The sequence below is a fragment of the Brassica napus genome, chromosome A7, assembly GCF_020379485.1.
Source record: "Brassica napus cultivar Da-Ae chromosome A7, Da-Ae, whole genome shotgun sequence".
Taxonomy (NCBI): domain Eukaryota; kingdom Viridiplantae; phylum Streptophyta; class Magnoliopsida; order Brassicales; family Brassicaceae; genus Brassica; species Brassica napus.
The window spans coordinates 12,017,404-12,034,607 of NC_063440.1; the positions used below are offsets into that span (position 1 = coordinate 12,017,404).

General features: G+C 33.4%; 3 protein-coding genes and 2 non-coding genes across 5 annotated transcripts; 4 read left to right on the top strand and 1 right to left on the bottom strand.

Moving 5' to 3' along the window:
• The first annotated feature begins 1,500 nt into the window (after positions 1–1,500).
• On the top strand, positions 1,501–1,616 carry LOC125576827. Its single transcript, XR_007315251.1, has one exon. It is a non-coding gene; the product is annotated as a U5 spliceosomal RNA (small nuclear RNA).
• Positions 1,617–3,339: 1,723 nt separating this feature from the next.
• Positions 3,340–3,413, top strand: TRNAV-AAC. The gene has a single exon. It is a non-coding gene; the product is annotated as a tRNA-Val (tRNA).
• A 4,877-nt stretch (positions 3,414–8,290) lies between these two features.
• On the top strand, positions 8,291–11,980 carry LOC106433394 (probable glucomannan 4-beta-mannosyltransferase 10). Its single transcript, XM_013874225.3, has 10 exons — positions 8,291–8,543; positions 8,637–8,954; positions 9,076–9,174; positions 9,247–9,499; positions 9,794–9,904; positions 10,047–10,183; positions 10,592–10,705; positions 11,087–11,286; positions 11,368–11,559; positions 11,641–11,980. Exons 1-10 carry the CDS (start codon positions 8,475–8,477, stop codon positions 11,786–11,788), a joined length of 1,641 nt encoding a protein of 546 aa, XP_013729679.2. The 5' UTR covers positions 8,291–8,474; the 3' UTR covers positions 11,789–11,980.
• LOC106433381 lies at positions 11,914–13,536 on the bottom strand. Its single transcript, XM_048736733.1, has 5 exons — positions 13,296–13,536; positions 13,035–13,200; positions 12,874–12,954; positions 12,273–12,396; positions 11,914–12,185 (listed from the first exon to the last, which is right to left on the bottom strand). Exons 1-5 carry the CDS (start codon positions 13,450–13,452, stop codon positions 12,144–12,146), a joined length of 570 nt encoding a protein of 189 aa, XP_048592690.1. The 5' UTR covers positions 13,453–13,536; the 3' UTR covers positions 11,914–12,143.
• Positions 13,537–15,621: 2,085 nt separating this feature from the next.
• On the top strand, positions 15,622–16,541 carry LOC106433391 (MLP-like protein 423). The gene is made up of 2 exons (XM_048736734.1): positions 15,622–15,875; positions 16,135–16,541. Exons 1-2 carry the CDS (start codon positions 15,689–15,691, stop codon positions 16,413–16,415), a joined length of 468 nt encoding a protein of 155 aa, XP_048592691.1. The 5' UTR covers positions 15,622–15,688; the 3' UTR covers positions 16,416–16,541.
• Positions 16,542–17,204: the final 663 nt, after the last annotated feature.

Genomic DNA, 17,204 nt, shown 5'->3' on the forward strand with positions numbered 1-17,204 from the left:
AGTAGAATCATCTTAGCAAAAGAAAATTGGTTGGCTCGCCATAGTCTTTTCCGGTCAAAGTGGTATGAAAATGCCAAAGCATTGATAATTAACGTGTGCGTCTGTTTGTGTATTTTGATCAAGAAGCCAATAGCGGATTGAGCTTAGCCCTCTTATTTCATTTTAAAGTTCATACCACCATTCACATGAAAAAGAAAAGGCATGTCATTACTGAGTATATAAGAAATCCTAAACCTAATTTTGATCTTAAAGCATTGTACAAAGGTTGATTTTCATGTGCTTTTTGAAGAAGAGAAATGAAATTCACTCAGCCTACACGACTGCTCCATTAAGAAAGCGGAGCTCGAGCAAGAACATACTGAGAAAGAGCTCGTTTAAGAAGGGGGTGGCTGGGGCATATACACCAATTGATCAGGAAGAGGAAGAGAGCAGCAGAGAGAGGAACAAGAAGCCATGTAGTCAGTGGCGGAGCCAGAAATTTTTTGTACTGGGGTCAAAAAAAAATCAAAAACATAATGTATAAACGACCAAAAAACTACAAATGTATTACTCCAAAAAAAAACTACAAATGTACTCGACACTCATTCATAACTTAAAACTTTTTTTTAAGCTTGTTTATTTTTGATGTTTCTATATTAAACTAACATTAACAATGTTTAAAATTACAAAATATGTGTAGTGATTTACTAAATTTTTATAATTATAGAAAAACAAGATTAAAACTAATATAAATCCAAAGTTTTAAAAATAAAAATATATTAGTTGTAATTAAATTTTGTCTTTAATGTTTTGTAATTATTTTTGTGGGGTCAAAATTATTTTTAAATGGGGTCAATACAAAAATTATACAAATTTTATCTAAAATTTCTTTTTTTTTTACAAAAAAGAAGTGGGGTCAGCTGACCCCCCACCCACTAAGCTGCCTCCGCCCCTGCATGTAGTACTTGTCATAAGTCTGAGACACTTAAAGGAGAAAAGCAGATGGTACAAATTAGTAATTACATTTGAAATTAGACAAGAAAAAACCATTTGCTGTTAGTCTTTGTATCTGTAAATATTTCCTGTTTTTTCTCCTTCAACTCTATCATTAGTAGTAATCAAAATTATTTGTTTGATACATTATTATTAGATAAAATTATCATGATCAAAGCATGTTAAATGACCATGGCATATAGCCTACAAGTTTTCAATCAGTAAATGGTTTAGCAACTCAACAAAACCACATTGTAAATTTTCCAGGAGAAACTGAAAATGTATTTTCTAAAACCAAATTGTAAAATTCTTATTTTAGTCTTCACGATTATCGAAAAACCATGTTATTGCATATTTGCTTATACCAAAGAAAGATCTGTTATCGTAATGCAAAGGCCCAGTAATACCTACAGCCCATAAGACCTTTTAAGAAGAAGCTTCAGCGTCCCACATTGGGGAGCCGAGAGGAAAGGATCTGTGGAGACTTCAGTATAAATAAGCTTCACACTCTACGTTTGAAAACCACGCAGCCATGTGGTGAGCACAAAGCGAACTATTCTTTCGCCTTTTACTAAAGAATACCGTGTGCTCTCCACGCTAAGTGGCATACGCCTATTTTTGGAGGTATCCACTTTCGAGTGGACCCAACATATTTCTAGTATTAACTTTATTTGATGTTAGTTATAACGTGCTGGGGAAAGTAGTTGATAATACAAAATCTAAAGGATTGTGTCATTAGCATTAGATGAATGAGTGCATCTCGGTCTATAACCCACTTGAGAGGCAAGTATGATACCACTCGGAAGTGCAGCCGCAGAGTCAAAAGGTACACACTCAGAGAGGATTAATCCTTTGACTCTGATCCTGAACTATGGGCTTTTAGGAGAAAACATGTTGATCATGAAAATTGAGACTATGCAAGAACAGCCATTATTGACATGAGCAGTCACTACGCAAGTACAGGGCAAGAACTCAAGAATATAACAGAAATCACTATGAAATCATCTGACCTGAGAAGTTATTAATCATTATGCAATTAACTAAGTTAAGCAGTCTTTTTTTTTTTTTGAACACATCTAAGTTACGCAGTCTACAAGAGATAACTCCTGGTGATTCAATCATTTCAGCATTAGTTAAGCTTATACTTAACAAAATCCATACATGGCTCGTTCTGTAACTGTGCAAAGTGTATACTCCAAAAATTGGAGGCAAAATCACTCTTCTTTCACCGATGATAATAAGGAAATGATAAGTGTAAAGCCGTCACGCCACTTCAACTTGTCCTTCTGTATGTAACGCACAATAGGTTTAGTTAGCTTTTTGTATCTTTTTGATCTCTGATATTATCAAATGTAGAGAAAAGGGAAGACTAGGTTAAGTATGGCTTGTTCCTCCGTGTAGTGATCCACAAGACAGTGATATCATCTACTTACAGAGAGAGAAATGCACTTAGGAACATACCCTTAGTACATGACTGATCTCGAAATATCCTGCTTCTTACAACTTCCTTTCTTAGTGTCTCTAGTCTTTATCTTTTGACCTCATCTCTGAGGTATCATCTTCTTCACATACTTAAACTTTAGGAGAAGTTGGCTCCTAAAGAAGGGGTTTTAAAGAGAGGTAGAGTTTTAACACACAATTCAGAATCTTGACGAACCACCACAGTAATGTTATCTAACCTGGAAAAGACAAAAGGTGAGAGAGCGCAAAACATATATCCTCTCTCTCAAGTCTCAAGCTCCAAAACTGTTGAGTGGGTTCTTCATCCCAACAGAAGAAAGATGCTCCTCTGTATAAACATAACAAAACAGATTGCAAGGCGAAAGATGTACTCACGGATGATACAGCTTGAGCCTGACAATCATTCACCTCTTCTATTTACACTTCTGCATAATAAAATTCATAGAGTTATCTCCAGTTTAAGTCAATAAGGTCTATGAGCATCAATCTCTCTTTTGTTCAAAAGCTTGCTATCACATTTACAGTTCACACTGAGATGTATGAGAGAAAAAAATAAGAAGCACACATCTTTAGTTGAAAAACTATAAAACGCGAAAACCCAGAATGAAAAATCAGCACTTATGTTCAATATGACATCTTTGCGTACAATTCAACCATAACTTTCTACTTCGTAACGACAAACGCTAGTGTTATTACGTAATCGATCTTCAAACAAACATGTCAAAGTTAACATCTTACCAAGCACAAGGACGTCAATCTCTCTCGCCACTGGTGCTAAACTCTCAGTGAGCTCTTCTTTCCGCTTCGTGGAAGCCGAGCACGGTGGGTTTGGTTCGTTTCCCGGTTAATGGTTTACGTGTTTTTAGAACTTGCTATATAATTTAGTTTGTAAAACTTAAACCATCAGGTTTCGTGGTGTAGTCGGTTATCACGTCAGTCTAACACACTGAAGGTCTCCAGTTCGAACCTGGACGAAGCCATTTTATTTTTTTCCTCCACCCGCCCGGGAAGGGAAGGCTTAATGGGCATAACTATAGGGCTCGCTCGACAATCAAATCAGATTCAGATCCATGAACGCCTTGTAGGCTCGTCTGCCTGCTTTGATTATGAGTTCTTGTTTATCATTTTTGTAGTTTTGTTGTTTGTGTGGTTATTTTCACTGTCAACCTCAAGAAAAACCAGTACGACTGTAAAATGCTCACGACCACGTGATAAATACTTATAAAAACTATGAGTGGGTTAAAGAAACAAACAGTTTGTTCTTTTTCTCCTGTGTGGTTTGAAGCTGCCATACTGCTCGTGAGTCACTAGAACCTCCAAACAATCATCAACGTACGTTTTACAACTATTAACGTAACCGACAAAGTCTAGCTAGGACCAACCAAACTAAAACACAAAATGTCCTGACGAATACAATAAATACTAGGTGATACCCGCGCCCTGCACCGAGTGAATGGATTAAAAGAGATTATAACTTTTAATCTATAAATATTAGAAATGCAAAACTTATAGTCACAAGATTACATATTATATAATGAGTTGAGACCCACCATAAATGTTTTGCTTGCAAGATCAAATTTGTAATGAAGGTTTGGGTAGAAGAATGTGATGAGTAGATGTGCTCAAAACAACCTATTTATATATACGATGAGGAAGGATTAGATTTCAAATGATGAAATCGTATGTGATTCGGATGAAAGCTAATCTATAAGAGTAATCAAAAACTTATATAAACTAAATTATGAAGGAAAAAAAAACACGTACAATAGAATTATTGTTTTCATAAAATAAAATATAAATATAAGATAAAACGAAATATAAGCAATAAACTAGTAAAATTCTTGAAAAACATGAGCAAGAACACCATAAGAAACACACTTAATGATGACGTGAAATCACGATGTTATCACCTAGGTAAAATGACAATGTTACCACCTAGGTAAAATCAGAAAAACCTAATGTTTTGGTAACAATGTTTTGATATATAGACTGTGGTGAGGATATGTTAACATTGGCTACATATTTATATACAAAAAGTTTTGGGTTTAGGGTTTGCTATCTTTATTCGAAATCGCTTTAAATATATGTAATATTCAATAATTAATACTGAATAACTTGCGCTACAATTTTATTTTGAAACTCGCCTTATTACTCCATTTGCGAATTGATCTTTCAAAATCAGAAAACATTTTATTCTTATTTTTAATATAAGGAAACAAAAATTGCAGCTTGATTGAAAAAATCAATCGATCTCAAATCAATAATCAATTCTGATTTTGAAACTTTTCATTTTTCGTCGCAATTTTTGTATAGAAATTATTAAGTTCAACTCCTATAACATACATTTATTCCAATAGCGTCATATTTATCTTTATACATTCCTGATTTGAAATATCATGGAGATCATCGTATGTCCCATTAAGTGTTGTGTGATTGACAATCCCTTCGTTTAGGTGAAAACTTATATTATTAAGAAAGTAGAAAAATATTGTAATATGTAAGTTTAATATATATTTCTTTTCACCAATGCCATTATTGCTGTAAGAAAATCTTTAAAATGCATAGCAAAGATATTTATAACGCATAGCAAGGATTTCATGTACACTATATTTTTAAAATGCATAGCAATGTTATAATATATGGCTTATTGAGAGTAAAAAAAATACTCAGTAATTACATATCCCAAAAAGGAAGTCTTTGTTTGAAAACAAAATCTACATTTACATTTGAAATATTGTATCATAAATTTTATAGAAAACTCCTCTTTTCACGTCAATTGTGTTGCCATTTCCTACGCTAACATTGCCATTGACAATAATTTATTTGATCCCGTGATTGACAAATCAATTTTGATTCATATATTATCGGAACACTCGAAATGGTAATGTATTAAATTGTGTTGCCTTGAATCTAAACTATCATAAAATGATCGTCGATTACAATTGCATTGATAATTGTGGAAATGATAAACGTGGTTAACATACAATGGAGGTAATTTGAAACTATTATTAGCTTTTAAAAATACTATATATTAGATCGTTTTATATAATTTTTTTGAAAAAGTGTATGTATATATCTATAAGATTTTGCGATTATGTAAGAATTGTTGAACATTGTGTTTGACAACACATATATAACGAATTCGTGATATATCAACACATATATAAATAGATATGTAGATACATACGTACACAATGGATTTTATGTAGTTTAACTATATAGAAAGGCATTAATATTTAAGTCAGGCTATACGAATTTCCATATTGAAATCGATAATTATGACGAATCTCTGGTTATGGTAATAAAATCTCTGCGTATTTGAAAATGGAAACGTTTGTAATCAAAGAGTAGTAGGGCATGAGATAAATTATTTTGTTAGTCAATAAGCTTATAGTATATACGGAAGTTTTAATGTAATTAGCAATGACAAATTTTGTAATTAGTGTAGTTAAGGAAGGGTGTTTGAATATAAGGTGTGAGAGAACTTGTGGTGATGCCACGTAGGAAATGACATACATGTAATAAACACATAAAGTAAATGTTAGTTTTATCTAATGCTTCTCAAATAATAAGAAAGGGATCCCTTTTATATTATTTGAGGAGCATTAATTTAAACTAACCTTGACCTCATGTGTTATTAACCAAATTGCCATTTCTTAGGTGTCAACACTAGAATCACTCTCACACCCTTTAATTAAATACCCTCTCTTTATTAGACTAATTACATATATTGCCATTATTCATTACAATATAGCTTAACACATAATATATTATATGACTCCTATCTAAATAACGGATAACTCATTTGATCATTTATTACCCATTTCTCATGCGGCCTCCTTCATATTAATAAAAAATATTTTTATTATTAATTTTCGTAGTCACTTTATGTTTCTATATCCATCAAGTAGATACAAATATATTAGTAAAAGTAGTATAACACAGGTTTTACTTCAAGAAATATTTCTCATCTATCTTGAGACGCCTATCATCTTTATAATATAAGTACAAATAAAAATCGAATATAGCTTGAAACGCCTATCATCTTTGAGAATATAAAAATCTCAAGCACAAATCTGTTTTTGTATAAGTAAGAAGGTTCGTCTCACTTAAATGATATCAACTATAAAGCAATTTTAATATCTTCAAAATGTAGAAGGAGCTACATAACTGCTTGATCTATATGGTTTGTATTAATTTTCTTATTCCAGAAGTTCTTATTGTCCAATGGTCATATGTTATTTTTTTTTATATCAACCTCACATATATAAACTCATTATAGGTATAGTTTTATTGAATATATAAAAAAATGTATTAAGCTATAGCCTTAACCGGTTAGCTACGTATGTTATTATGTTGAATTTAAAAAATTTATTAGTCCGTTTGGACAAATTAAATTAGATATCAATTCAAAATTTTCATTGATTGTCTTTTTAAGTGATTAAGTATTTATCGGTAATTACGGTTGTATATAAAGAAAGTTAGATTATTCTGATTGGACAAATTAAATTACATATCAATTCCTAATTTTAATTGATTGATTTTTTACAATGTTCTAAAAATCGCTAGGCGGTAACTAGGCGTTTTATAGAGGACTAGCGACTAGGCGGATTATTCGGGGCCTAGGCGAGGCCTAGGCGTTATCAAATTATTGATTTATTTTATATATTTTATACATTTATATGACATATTTTAGTTTTTAAGTTTAATTATAAAATTATTATGATGAATTATCAAAATTAGATATACAAAACAGAAGAAAGTAGACAAATTTATAGATTTGTAATAATATTATTGCTTAATTTAACATATATAGACAATTTTAGATCGATTTTAACCAATTTTAACTGATTTGGAACAGTTTAAACCAATTTGAATCATATAAATCGGTATAAATCAGATTTTAAGAAAATCGTTTCGGATAGGACTGAGTTCCCGCCTAGGCGCCGCCTAAACCGATTTTTAGAACCTTGATTTTTTATAATCATTAATCATTCATCTGCAATTACGGTTGTATATAAAGAAAGTTAGATTTAAAACTGAGTTACAGCTTCACACCTTCAATCTACTTCAAAAACTAATATTTTTAAATCTACTTCAATTACACCTAACCAGTTACACAAGTTATTTTGGGAAAAAAACTACATTATATAAATCTGCATAATTTCGTTCAACATTTTATTATATCTAATATTTGTGACTATTTTTTTACTTTATAATATCTATAGATTAAAGTAATAATCTCTTTTAATCACTCATTCGTGATTATTAAGTTAAAGACCAACTCTGAATTATTAATTACGTCAAATTTAGAATGGGAATGTGATTGTCACTGATTGTTTTTACATTTAATTTGATTGACCAGCACCACATTAATTTCCTATAATACAACAATCAAATAGTGTATGATAAGGAACAAAGGAAATAATATATTCAGATTTCGATTTGAAATAGAAAATTTGATTGTGGCAATTAATGATAGCGAGTATACCCTAGACATAGGCGCCTTGCATATATAAATACTAGGCCTTATATCTACATCTCCTCACCATTATCTCATTCTCAAAACATCTTTACTACTACGATCTAGCATTCACAACAGTCATGGAATTGTTTAACCATCAATTTCTAATTTATTTTTGTTTTTTTATATTTTGTTTCTGAAAGGTTTTATTATTTTATTGCTTATGTTTCATTTTATTTCTACTTCAGAATTTATTTATATTAGTATTTGCTTACTCTTATTATTTATTAATTCGCTTCCACGACCTATAATTCAATTAAACAAACAAAAATACAAGTTAAAAAATGAAGATTAAATGGTTAGTGAAACGCACAATTTTCTTTAAAGTTTTTAAAATATGTAGTATGTCTTTCTATGATTTTTACCTTTATAATAACTATTAATTAAAAGTGATAATCTCTTTAGATCTACTCACTCCGCACAGGGCGCGGATTATCACCTAGTAACTAATTATAAAAAAAACCATAGTGCTTTATATTAGAAGCAGTGCACCACTGAATCTGAACTCTCCAGAAGTATGGCTCTGTTTCTGAAGCCTCTTATCATCTTCCTACATGATTCATGGCTTGCCCTCCTCTCTCTACTGGTAATCAAGATGTCATCTTTCAGACTTTCTCTATCATTCACTCGCTCTGTTTCTCTGCTCTGACAATAATTTCTTCCTTTGTCTCACGAGAAGAACTATGGATGGAGCTCTGAAGAGGCAGCTGGAGTTCCAAAAAGGCTCCAAGCATCCATTAAAACGACATGGGGGAGACAATTGAGGAGTTCACTTATGGTTCCACTATTCAAGTGTTTGGTGGCTTTTTGCTTGATAATCTCCCTCTTAGTTTTCATAGAGGGCGTTTACATGAACCTTGTAGTACTCTACGTTAAGTTATTTAAGCGAAAACCCGAAAAAGTTTATAAATGGGAGCCTATGCAAGAGGACATTGAGCTCGGAGATGAATCATATCCCATGGTCCTTGTCCAAATCCCAATGTACAACGAGAAAGAGGTATGCAATTTATAGTTTATATTATGGACCGATATATTAAGATTAATCTCAAAATTATATATTGACAAGAAATATAAATATGAGAGATTTCTAACAGTCACGACGTGTTCTTACACCGCAGGTCCTCAGATTATCTATAGGTGCTGCATGTAGACTAACATGGCCATTGGACCGCTTAATTGTTCAGGTTTTAGATGATTCCACTGATGAAACAATCAAGGTCTCTTGCTAACCAACTCTATTAATTTTTTTTTATTTCTAAAATTATTAATGTGAAAGGATTGAAAATCAGGAGCTGGTGAACACGGAATGTGCAAAATGGGAAAGTAAAGGCGTGAACATTAAGTGTGAGAGGAGAGACAATAGAAATGGCTACAAAGCAGGAGCTCTCAAACAAGGCATGAAACACAACTACGTGAAGCTTTGCAACTACGTAGCCATATTTGACGCTGACTTCCAACCGGAGGCTGATTACCTCCAACGCTCTGTCCCGTTCCTTGTTCATAACCCTAACGTTGCTCTCGTTCAAGCCCGATGGAGATTCAGTACGTAGACTATGGTATCTAATTATATTTGACACACCTAAAAGAACTATTAGTAACTTTTTAACATTATACAATTTTTCTCTGAACTTTTATTTCAAAATTAATTGGACATTAACGAAAGCAATCAGTTGTTAAAATCAATTTATATGAATGCAATTCCCGATATTCTTTTTAAATGACTTTTTATCATTCATTTCACCAAAATTCCTTCATTCATTTTCTTATATATTTTTAAAAAAGCTAATGATAATTCATCTTAAAATTGAGTGATTCTGTGTGTGGGGTTCATCACAGTGAACGCAAACAAGTGCTTGATGACGAGGATTCAAGAGATGTCACTCAACTACCACTTTATGGCAGAGCAAGAATCTGGATCCACTAGACATGCCTTTTTTAGCTTCAATGGTGCATTTTCCTATCATCATGTTACTTACTCATTCCCCTCCACCCCTTAAATCTTTTGTTTTCACCTTCTTTGACTCTTATTAGTGGGATGGTAATCAATTTATGTGTTAATATTCTATGTTTAACATTAAATCTTTGTCAGGAACTGCGGGTGTATGGAGAATGGCGGCGATGGAAGAAGCTGGCGGATGGAATGACCGAACCACCGTAGAAGACATGGACTTGGCCGTTCGTGCTGGTCTTCTCGGATGGAAGTTTGTCTTCCTCCATGACCTCACGGTATTCGATTATGTCCCTAATTAATTAACCATTATTTTTTTGGTCAAACATTAATTAACCATTAACTAGATTCGGACCGTCTTTAAAAATAACGAATATATTTTTTATTTTACATTTTTTTATAAATTTAATTTCTATACTTGTATTTTTATTCATATTTGTGTTTTTCTTTATATAATATTTCTTTTAAATAATTAATATTTTTTTTAATAATTATATTAAAATAGTTAGACCACACCTATTGTTGTTTTAATAGAATATATTTTTTTGATAAAAAAAACTTACCTCGAATCAATGAAATCCCCAACCTTAAAAACTCATATCATGCTAACTTTAGTCATCATAGTGAATGATATCTAATATTGAATGATCGAACATATCATGGTGTCTATACACTGAGTTTTGTAGGTGAAAAGCGAGCTACCAAGCAAATTTAAGGCCTTTAGATTCCAGCAGCATCGATGGTCGTGTGGTCCAGCTAATCTCTTCAGGAAAATGATTATGGAGATTATTCGCAATAAGGTCTTCTCCAATTTTTTTTTTGTTTCATCTTAAACACACACGTGCCTCAAATATTTTGTTTTTTCTGCCCATCATCTTACTAGCATGAGATATGTGATGTGAGGCTGACGTACATTTTCTTGTTGATTGGTAAATTTCATTAGTTTTTTTTTTCTTTTAACTATATATATCAAGTTTTTTTCTTATGCTTTACAGGAAATATGTAGATTTTGATGCTGAACTTGATTTGCTAACGTAATGGCCTAATGAGAAGTTCGGTTTGGTTCAATGTAGTGTTATTTGGTTTGGGTTAGCTAAAATATGTTACGTATTTGAAAGATTGATTGTTTTTTTTTTACTTTAAACAAATAATCAACGTATTATATGTGTAATAACGAGCAGAGAGTGACGTTATGGAAGAAGTTGTATCTGATCTACAGCTTCTTCTTCTTAAGGAAGATCCTAGTCCACTTCTTCACTTTCTTCTTCTACTGCGTTGTTCTTCCTACAAGCGTCTTCTTCCCTGAAGTCAACATTCCAGCTTGGTCAACTTTCTTCATTCCCTCTCTGATCACTCTCTTCATTGTCATTGCTACACCAAGGTAATTAGTACTATACTTCTTGATTTATTTTGTTCAATATACAAACTTGTAGTATTAACCTTTTAAATTACTATATTGTAGATCCTTCTATCTCGTGATATTTTGGGTCTTGTTTGAAAACGTGATGTCAATGCATCGGACAAAGGGAACTTTCATCGGAATACTTGAAGGAGGAAGAGTGAATGAATGGGTCGTCACTGAGAAACTAGGAGATGCTCTTAAGACTAAGCTACTTCCTCAGATTGGAAAACCTCGTAACGGGTGTTTCGAAAGGTAACTAACTAATGAACTATGAACTAATCAATGCAAAATAAACATAACAGTATATTTAGAAGAGTGTTTGGTTTGTTGCAGCATAAACTCGAAGGAGATAATGATGGGGATTTACATATTGTGTTGCGCATGCTATGGACTTTTCTCTGGAGACACATTGTTATATCTCTATCTCTTCATGCAAGCGGTTGCTTTTCTCGTCTCTGGAGTTGGCTTTGTCGGAACTTGAAAGTACAACACTGGGACACCTTTTGGTTACTGATCAAGAACTTAGTTGATGCTTGATGAGCCGTTCTGAAGCTATAGTTTGATAATTTCTTGATCTTTTGTCTAGCTACGTTAGCGTGAACTGAATAAGATGATAATGTAATAACATTAACAAAAACAATGGCATGGTGTAATCCACATGAAATTCAAGAAATCTCTAATCTGCTTATAAGGAAAAACAGATTCTAGGTAAAAACAACAACATGCGAGAAGCAAACATACTTCTCGCTGGTCGATCAGATCTAGACGCTTTTTTAGGGTTAGCAGTAACATATATCCTTTAAAGCAACTTCACTGACCGACTCCTTTCACTGGACTCATGTGCCAAAGAGTTGCAACCTTCGTCTCTCCAGCTCAAGCTGTGTGATGAGGACAAAAATGCATTAATATCACAGAGACAGAGGCTTAATTAACATTAGACACAATGAAATGAAAGTGAGGCTTACCACTTTCTTGACTCGGTTGTTGGCAGCATCAGTTCCTCCAAAGACAGAATCGGAAAGATAGGGGCTACGTACCCGTACTTCTTTCATCACCAATATGTCTGACTTTTCCCATTGCACCGGAAGCCTGTAATACAAATCATATTCGATTCATTAGAAACAGACAAATCATTCTTCTGCTGTACTTGCTTAGACGAAATTAGTTAGAAACAATGAAAATTTCAAGATATATAATGTCCAAAACCATGCATCTCGACTGTTTCTTAACTGTATCACAGAGAAGACTAATAACGAATCATTTGAAACCAAAGCAAACAACATATGTAGTCTAAAACCATGTTGAACTTGGTAAGTAACGCAAAAACAACTCGAGAGCAGACAAAAGTACATTTACTACTCTCTCTCAGTAATTCGATTCAAACACCATACTCTCCCCTCTCTTTTTTTCTTAACAGCAATGCTATAAAAACTAGACTCCATAAAGGAACTCGGTTTCAACTCTACAACCAGTAGCCAATGGTACTCAAACAGTACAGCTCAAGGGAGAAAAAAAAAGACAAAACGCTGCAATAATAACGTAAAAAAAAAAGGAAAGAACTTTTACGTCTTAGACAAGGCGTCGAAGATACTCTGCGCCTCAGCGGTAACACCAACACCCATCCTCTCAGCATCCGCTTCCGCTTGCCTGCCTCAAATACATTCTCCCACTTAAGCTTAAAAACTTCGCATGCAAAAAAAAAAAGGATTCAACTTTAACTAATTCACCTGACAGCAAGTGCTTCTTTAGCTCGGAGACCGTCGAGATTAACCCAACAGCTGTCCCTAAGAAGCGGCTCCTCGGTTTTGCCCAGATACGAAAGCCCTGTAATGAAACTCGCGTTCACCATCCGAGTGTTCTTCGAGTGCCCAGGTCTCGGTTTCGAACCCTCTTGTGGAACAAAAAAAGCCAATCACTTTCGTCAAGGATTCATCAAATTAAACCAAAAGAATAATAATAAAAAGAAAATTAGAGTTCGAAAAGGATATCGAAAACGACGAAGTTGGGGATTGGATCGTAGGCCATGACGATTCCTCTGAACTCATCTCCGGTGATTAGCTTCACCGAGTAGATATTCCCTTTAGCGAATTTCTCGCCTTCGCTTCCTCCGATGACGTTGGCCACCGACGCTCCTGCTGGATCCATGGCGGCCGCCGTGAATCGCGCCTTCCCAAACGCCGTTGTACAAAAACGCGAAGTTTATATATGCATGCCACGATATGGGCCTTTTTAAAGCCCAATTACTTAAATGGGCTTTTTGGAGATTATATAAAATGATGCGTTTTATTTCGTTTACTAAAACCAAATTACTTATTAGAAGTGGTTGTGATTGGCTCCACCATGCAGGAACTTACATGTGACTTGACCAAGAGGGCGAAGCTGGAATAATTATTCAGTGGGTGCACCAGTGCTAAAATATATAGCTGATATATTAATTAGTAGGCATTGAATTTGAATTAAGGTTGCACAACTTCACTTTTGCCATCTAATACACCAATTTTTTTTAATGATCTTGTACATAAAATGGTAAATAGTAATATTATTATGGGTGCACTTGCCCCCACATCTCCCAACCTACCTTCGCTGGGCAAGAGCATATGTGTTGTTACCACCTTCATCCCATTGTTGTTGTTCCAGTTTCTTGCAACTTGCTGTTTATATGATTGTAGTAGAGGTATGTCTCTGATCATATTCTTATCTTAGTTACCTGTTGTTTTCTTCCTGACTGACTCTCTTGTTTTTATATGTGCGGTCCAAACTTTAAGCATAATGCGGAAAGATAAAACATAAAATGATTCACCCTTGAATGTACTATGTATATGATACACTAATTTTTCTTCAATCAAAACATTATTGGCAAATAAGGCTCAGCATACACCCTATTTACTTGGTGACTATATAGTATATATATACATCTACATAATTTCTCGTCTTTATATAATTTGAGCAGCGGGAAAATGAATTCAAATACCTCCACGTTCTTAATTGGGATTTTATCAAGTTTCATCAGCAACCTCTCATTTTTGGTGTCTAGAGCCTTCTCAATGTAGGAATTGTCTCACCCAAACCACCTTCGAATTTGCGTAGATAATTAGCTGCAGTTCCTTAACACAATCCATCACCGAAGGTAGCTCGCTGCTCTCTATACGGATGCACTGTGATGCCAAATCAGCAAACATGGCTATAGCTTCCATGCAAAGGAAGGAATTTCTTTTGAGTTATTATTATTATATACCTAATCATCCAAACACATTATCGTAAAAATATAGAACAATATTTTAGATCTACTGTAGTGTTGCAATCACTAGGATACTTTAAAGAAAATATCAACTCTTGTCAAAAAAAAAAGTTGCAATCAAGGATACTATGTTCGAAGTGATTATATTAATTAAAACCATTTTGAACGTCATCTTGATCACAATGTTGGTCCACATAGTTATGATGTTCTTTAAAGAGGTGATAAATGATATCCAATTATATGTAAAATGTGCTGCAATTCACTTATTTGGTTCTTTGTTGAACTAAATAAATATATGTTATAGATTCAGTGGCCATCCAAGGGCGAAGCTAGAAGAATTTTTGAATGAGTGCGTATGTGATACAAAATGAAATGAAAGCCAAGGGGTCAACAAACTTAAGACATCAGTAGGGGCACAAGATCACTCTAACCATCTTTCCATGCTGATTTTATGCAATGTTACATACTAAATGCATAATATCAATAATATTACGGGTGCACGTGCCCCATTCATGCACTGGCTACGCCCCTGTGGCCATCCCGCACAATCAAAGTCATAATTAAATGAGAAGATAACTGAAGCGGAATAGAATCCTTCTTCAGATATTGAACCATTTTCACGTCAGTAATCCTACACACGTCGCATGAACTGAGATAGCAAATGATTGACATACGTCAAATGAATTTGACGTGGGTATTTTGAAAAGATATTATTATAGCTCGCCTTATTTCAATGTATAGATTAAATTTTATACATAAATTAGGATCTAGAACAACTAAGATAGATACATAATTCACAATATATATATATATATATATATATATATATATATATATATATATATATATATATATATATATATATAAGCAAACGAGGCATGGATATTTGGTATGCACACCAATATATTCATCTACCGACATGGTTGGGTGAGATATCAATGCAGAATGCAAATGCATAAGATTTGCTTAAATTTACAAGGACCCATAGGATGAATAATTAGTTGGATGGGTTGCTGCAAATTTAATGCAATTAACATATCAATCGGGCTTCTAAAAATCTCTCTATAAATAGAAACGTTCATTGGCAAGCTTAATATCATAAACAAATATTTCTAATAATAATCGAGCTTGTTAAGTTAGAAAATGGGATTGAGTGGTGTTCTTCATGTGGAGGTTGAGGTTAAGTCTCCAGCAGAAAAGTTCTGGGTTGCACTCGGTGACGGTATCAATCTCTTTCCCAAAGAGTTCCCTAAGGACTACAAAACAATGCAAGTTCTTGCCGGAGATGGCAACTCTCCTGGCTCCATTCGCCTCATTATTTATGGAGAAGGTATACTGTCTCATTTTATTGTTAATTTGTTACCATATATTGTTTCTTATTCAGACGTGACTAGAGAGGACCCGAGAATGAGTAATGAGTACGGTATTACATTCATGAAAATATTTTTTTTTATCACAACATGTACAAACCAAATATTTTAACAAAAGAATCATTCATGTTTCTTGATTGGCAAAATCATCACATTTTCTCATTAAATTGTTTTACCCTTTCATTGTTTATTAATAAGTATATACTTTACCATATAAAGGATCCCCACTGGTGAAAGTATCGGCGGAGAGAATCGAAACAGTGGATCTGGAAAACAAAAGCATGACGTACAGCATCATCGGCGGTGAAATGTTGGAATACTATAAGACATTCAAAGGAACCATCACCGTTACTCCCAAGGGCGGTGGCAGCATTTTGAAATGGTCTGCTGAGTTTGAGAAGACCGGCCATGAGATTGAAGATCCACACGTCATCAAGGACTTTGCTGTCAAGAACTTCAAAGAGATCGATGAGTATCTCCTTAAACAATCCAGCGTCTAAAACTCTAGAAGCTTCTATTATATATAAGGGGGTTCGATCATCTCTATCAGTTTTATTGTTGTCTATTGTTGTCTAATTAAGAAGTTAAATAAAGTGGAATCTCCTTATGAATAATCATTTTAATGATTCCGAAGTCTGAGTATTGGAGATACACGTGTCTTTGAATATACGTATATGCATGATATCTTGGTAGTACATTTTATTAACACACGATTTAAACAATTCAACAATGCTTTCTGTTGACAAAAAAGGCTTGTAGTTCACCTATTTAGAAAAGTTTTTCGGTTTTAAAATAGCCAGTAGGCCATAAGATTTATACCAAAGCCTAACTAGAAAGAGTTTTGATCGCACATTATTGAAAAATATTAGAATAATTTAATTTATTAGTGTTTTAAAAACTTGAATAAGGGTTCATAAACACGATGTTTTTAAACTTTCCCAATATTTATAATTTAGTAATATAAAAAAAATATTACATTGCATGCATGTTTCTTTTGAACGTCACTAAGATACAATATATATGTTTAAAAATAGTTACTTCATTGTTTTGTTATTTGTGATGAAAGAAATAGTTTTAAACACATTGGATACTCATATAATAACAAAAGTTAGTAATTTTTTTTTCTTGAAAAAAGGGCTTAAAATTAGTAAGTTGAGTGACTTAAAAATCTGCAGATGTTTATTTTTCATTATATATACTCATTGGTCAAAACTATTCTCAGTTCAAGGAATTCGTATCAGCCCACATAATTAGTTTTAGAGATAAAAACAAATGGTTCCAATTACTTT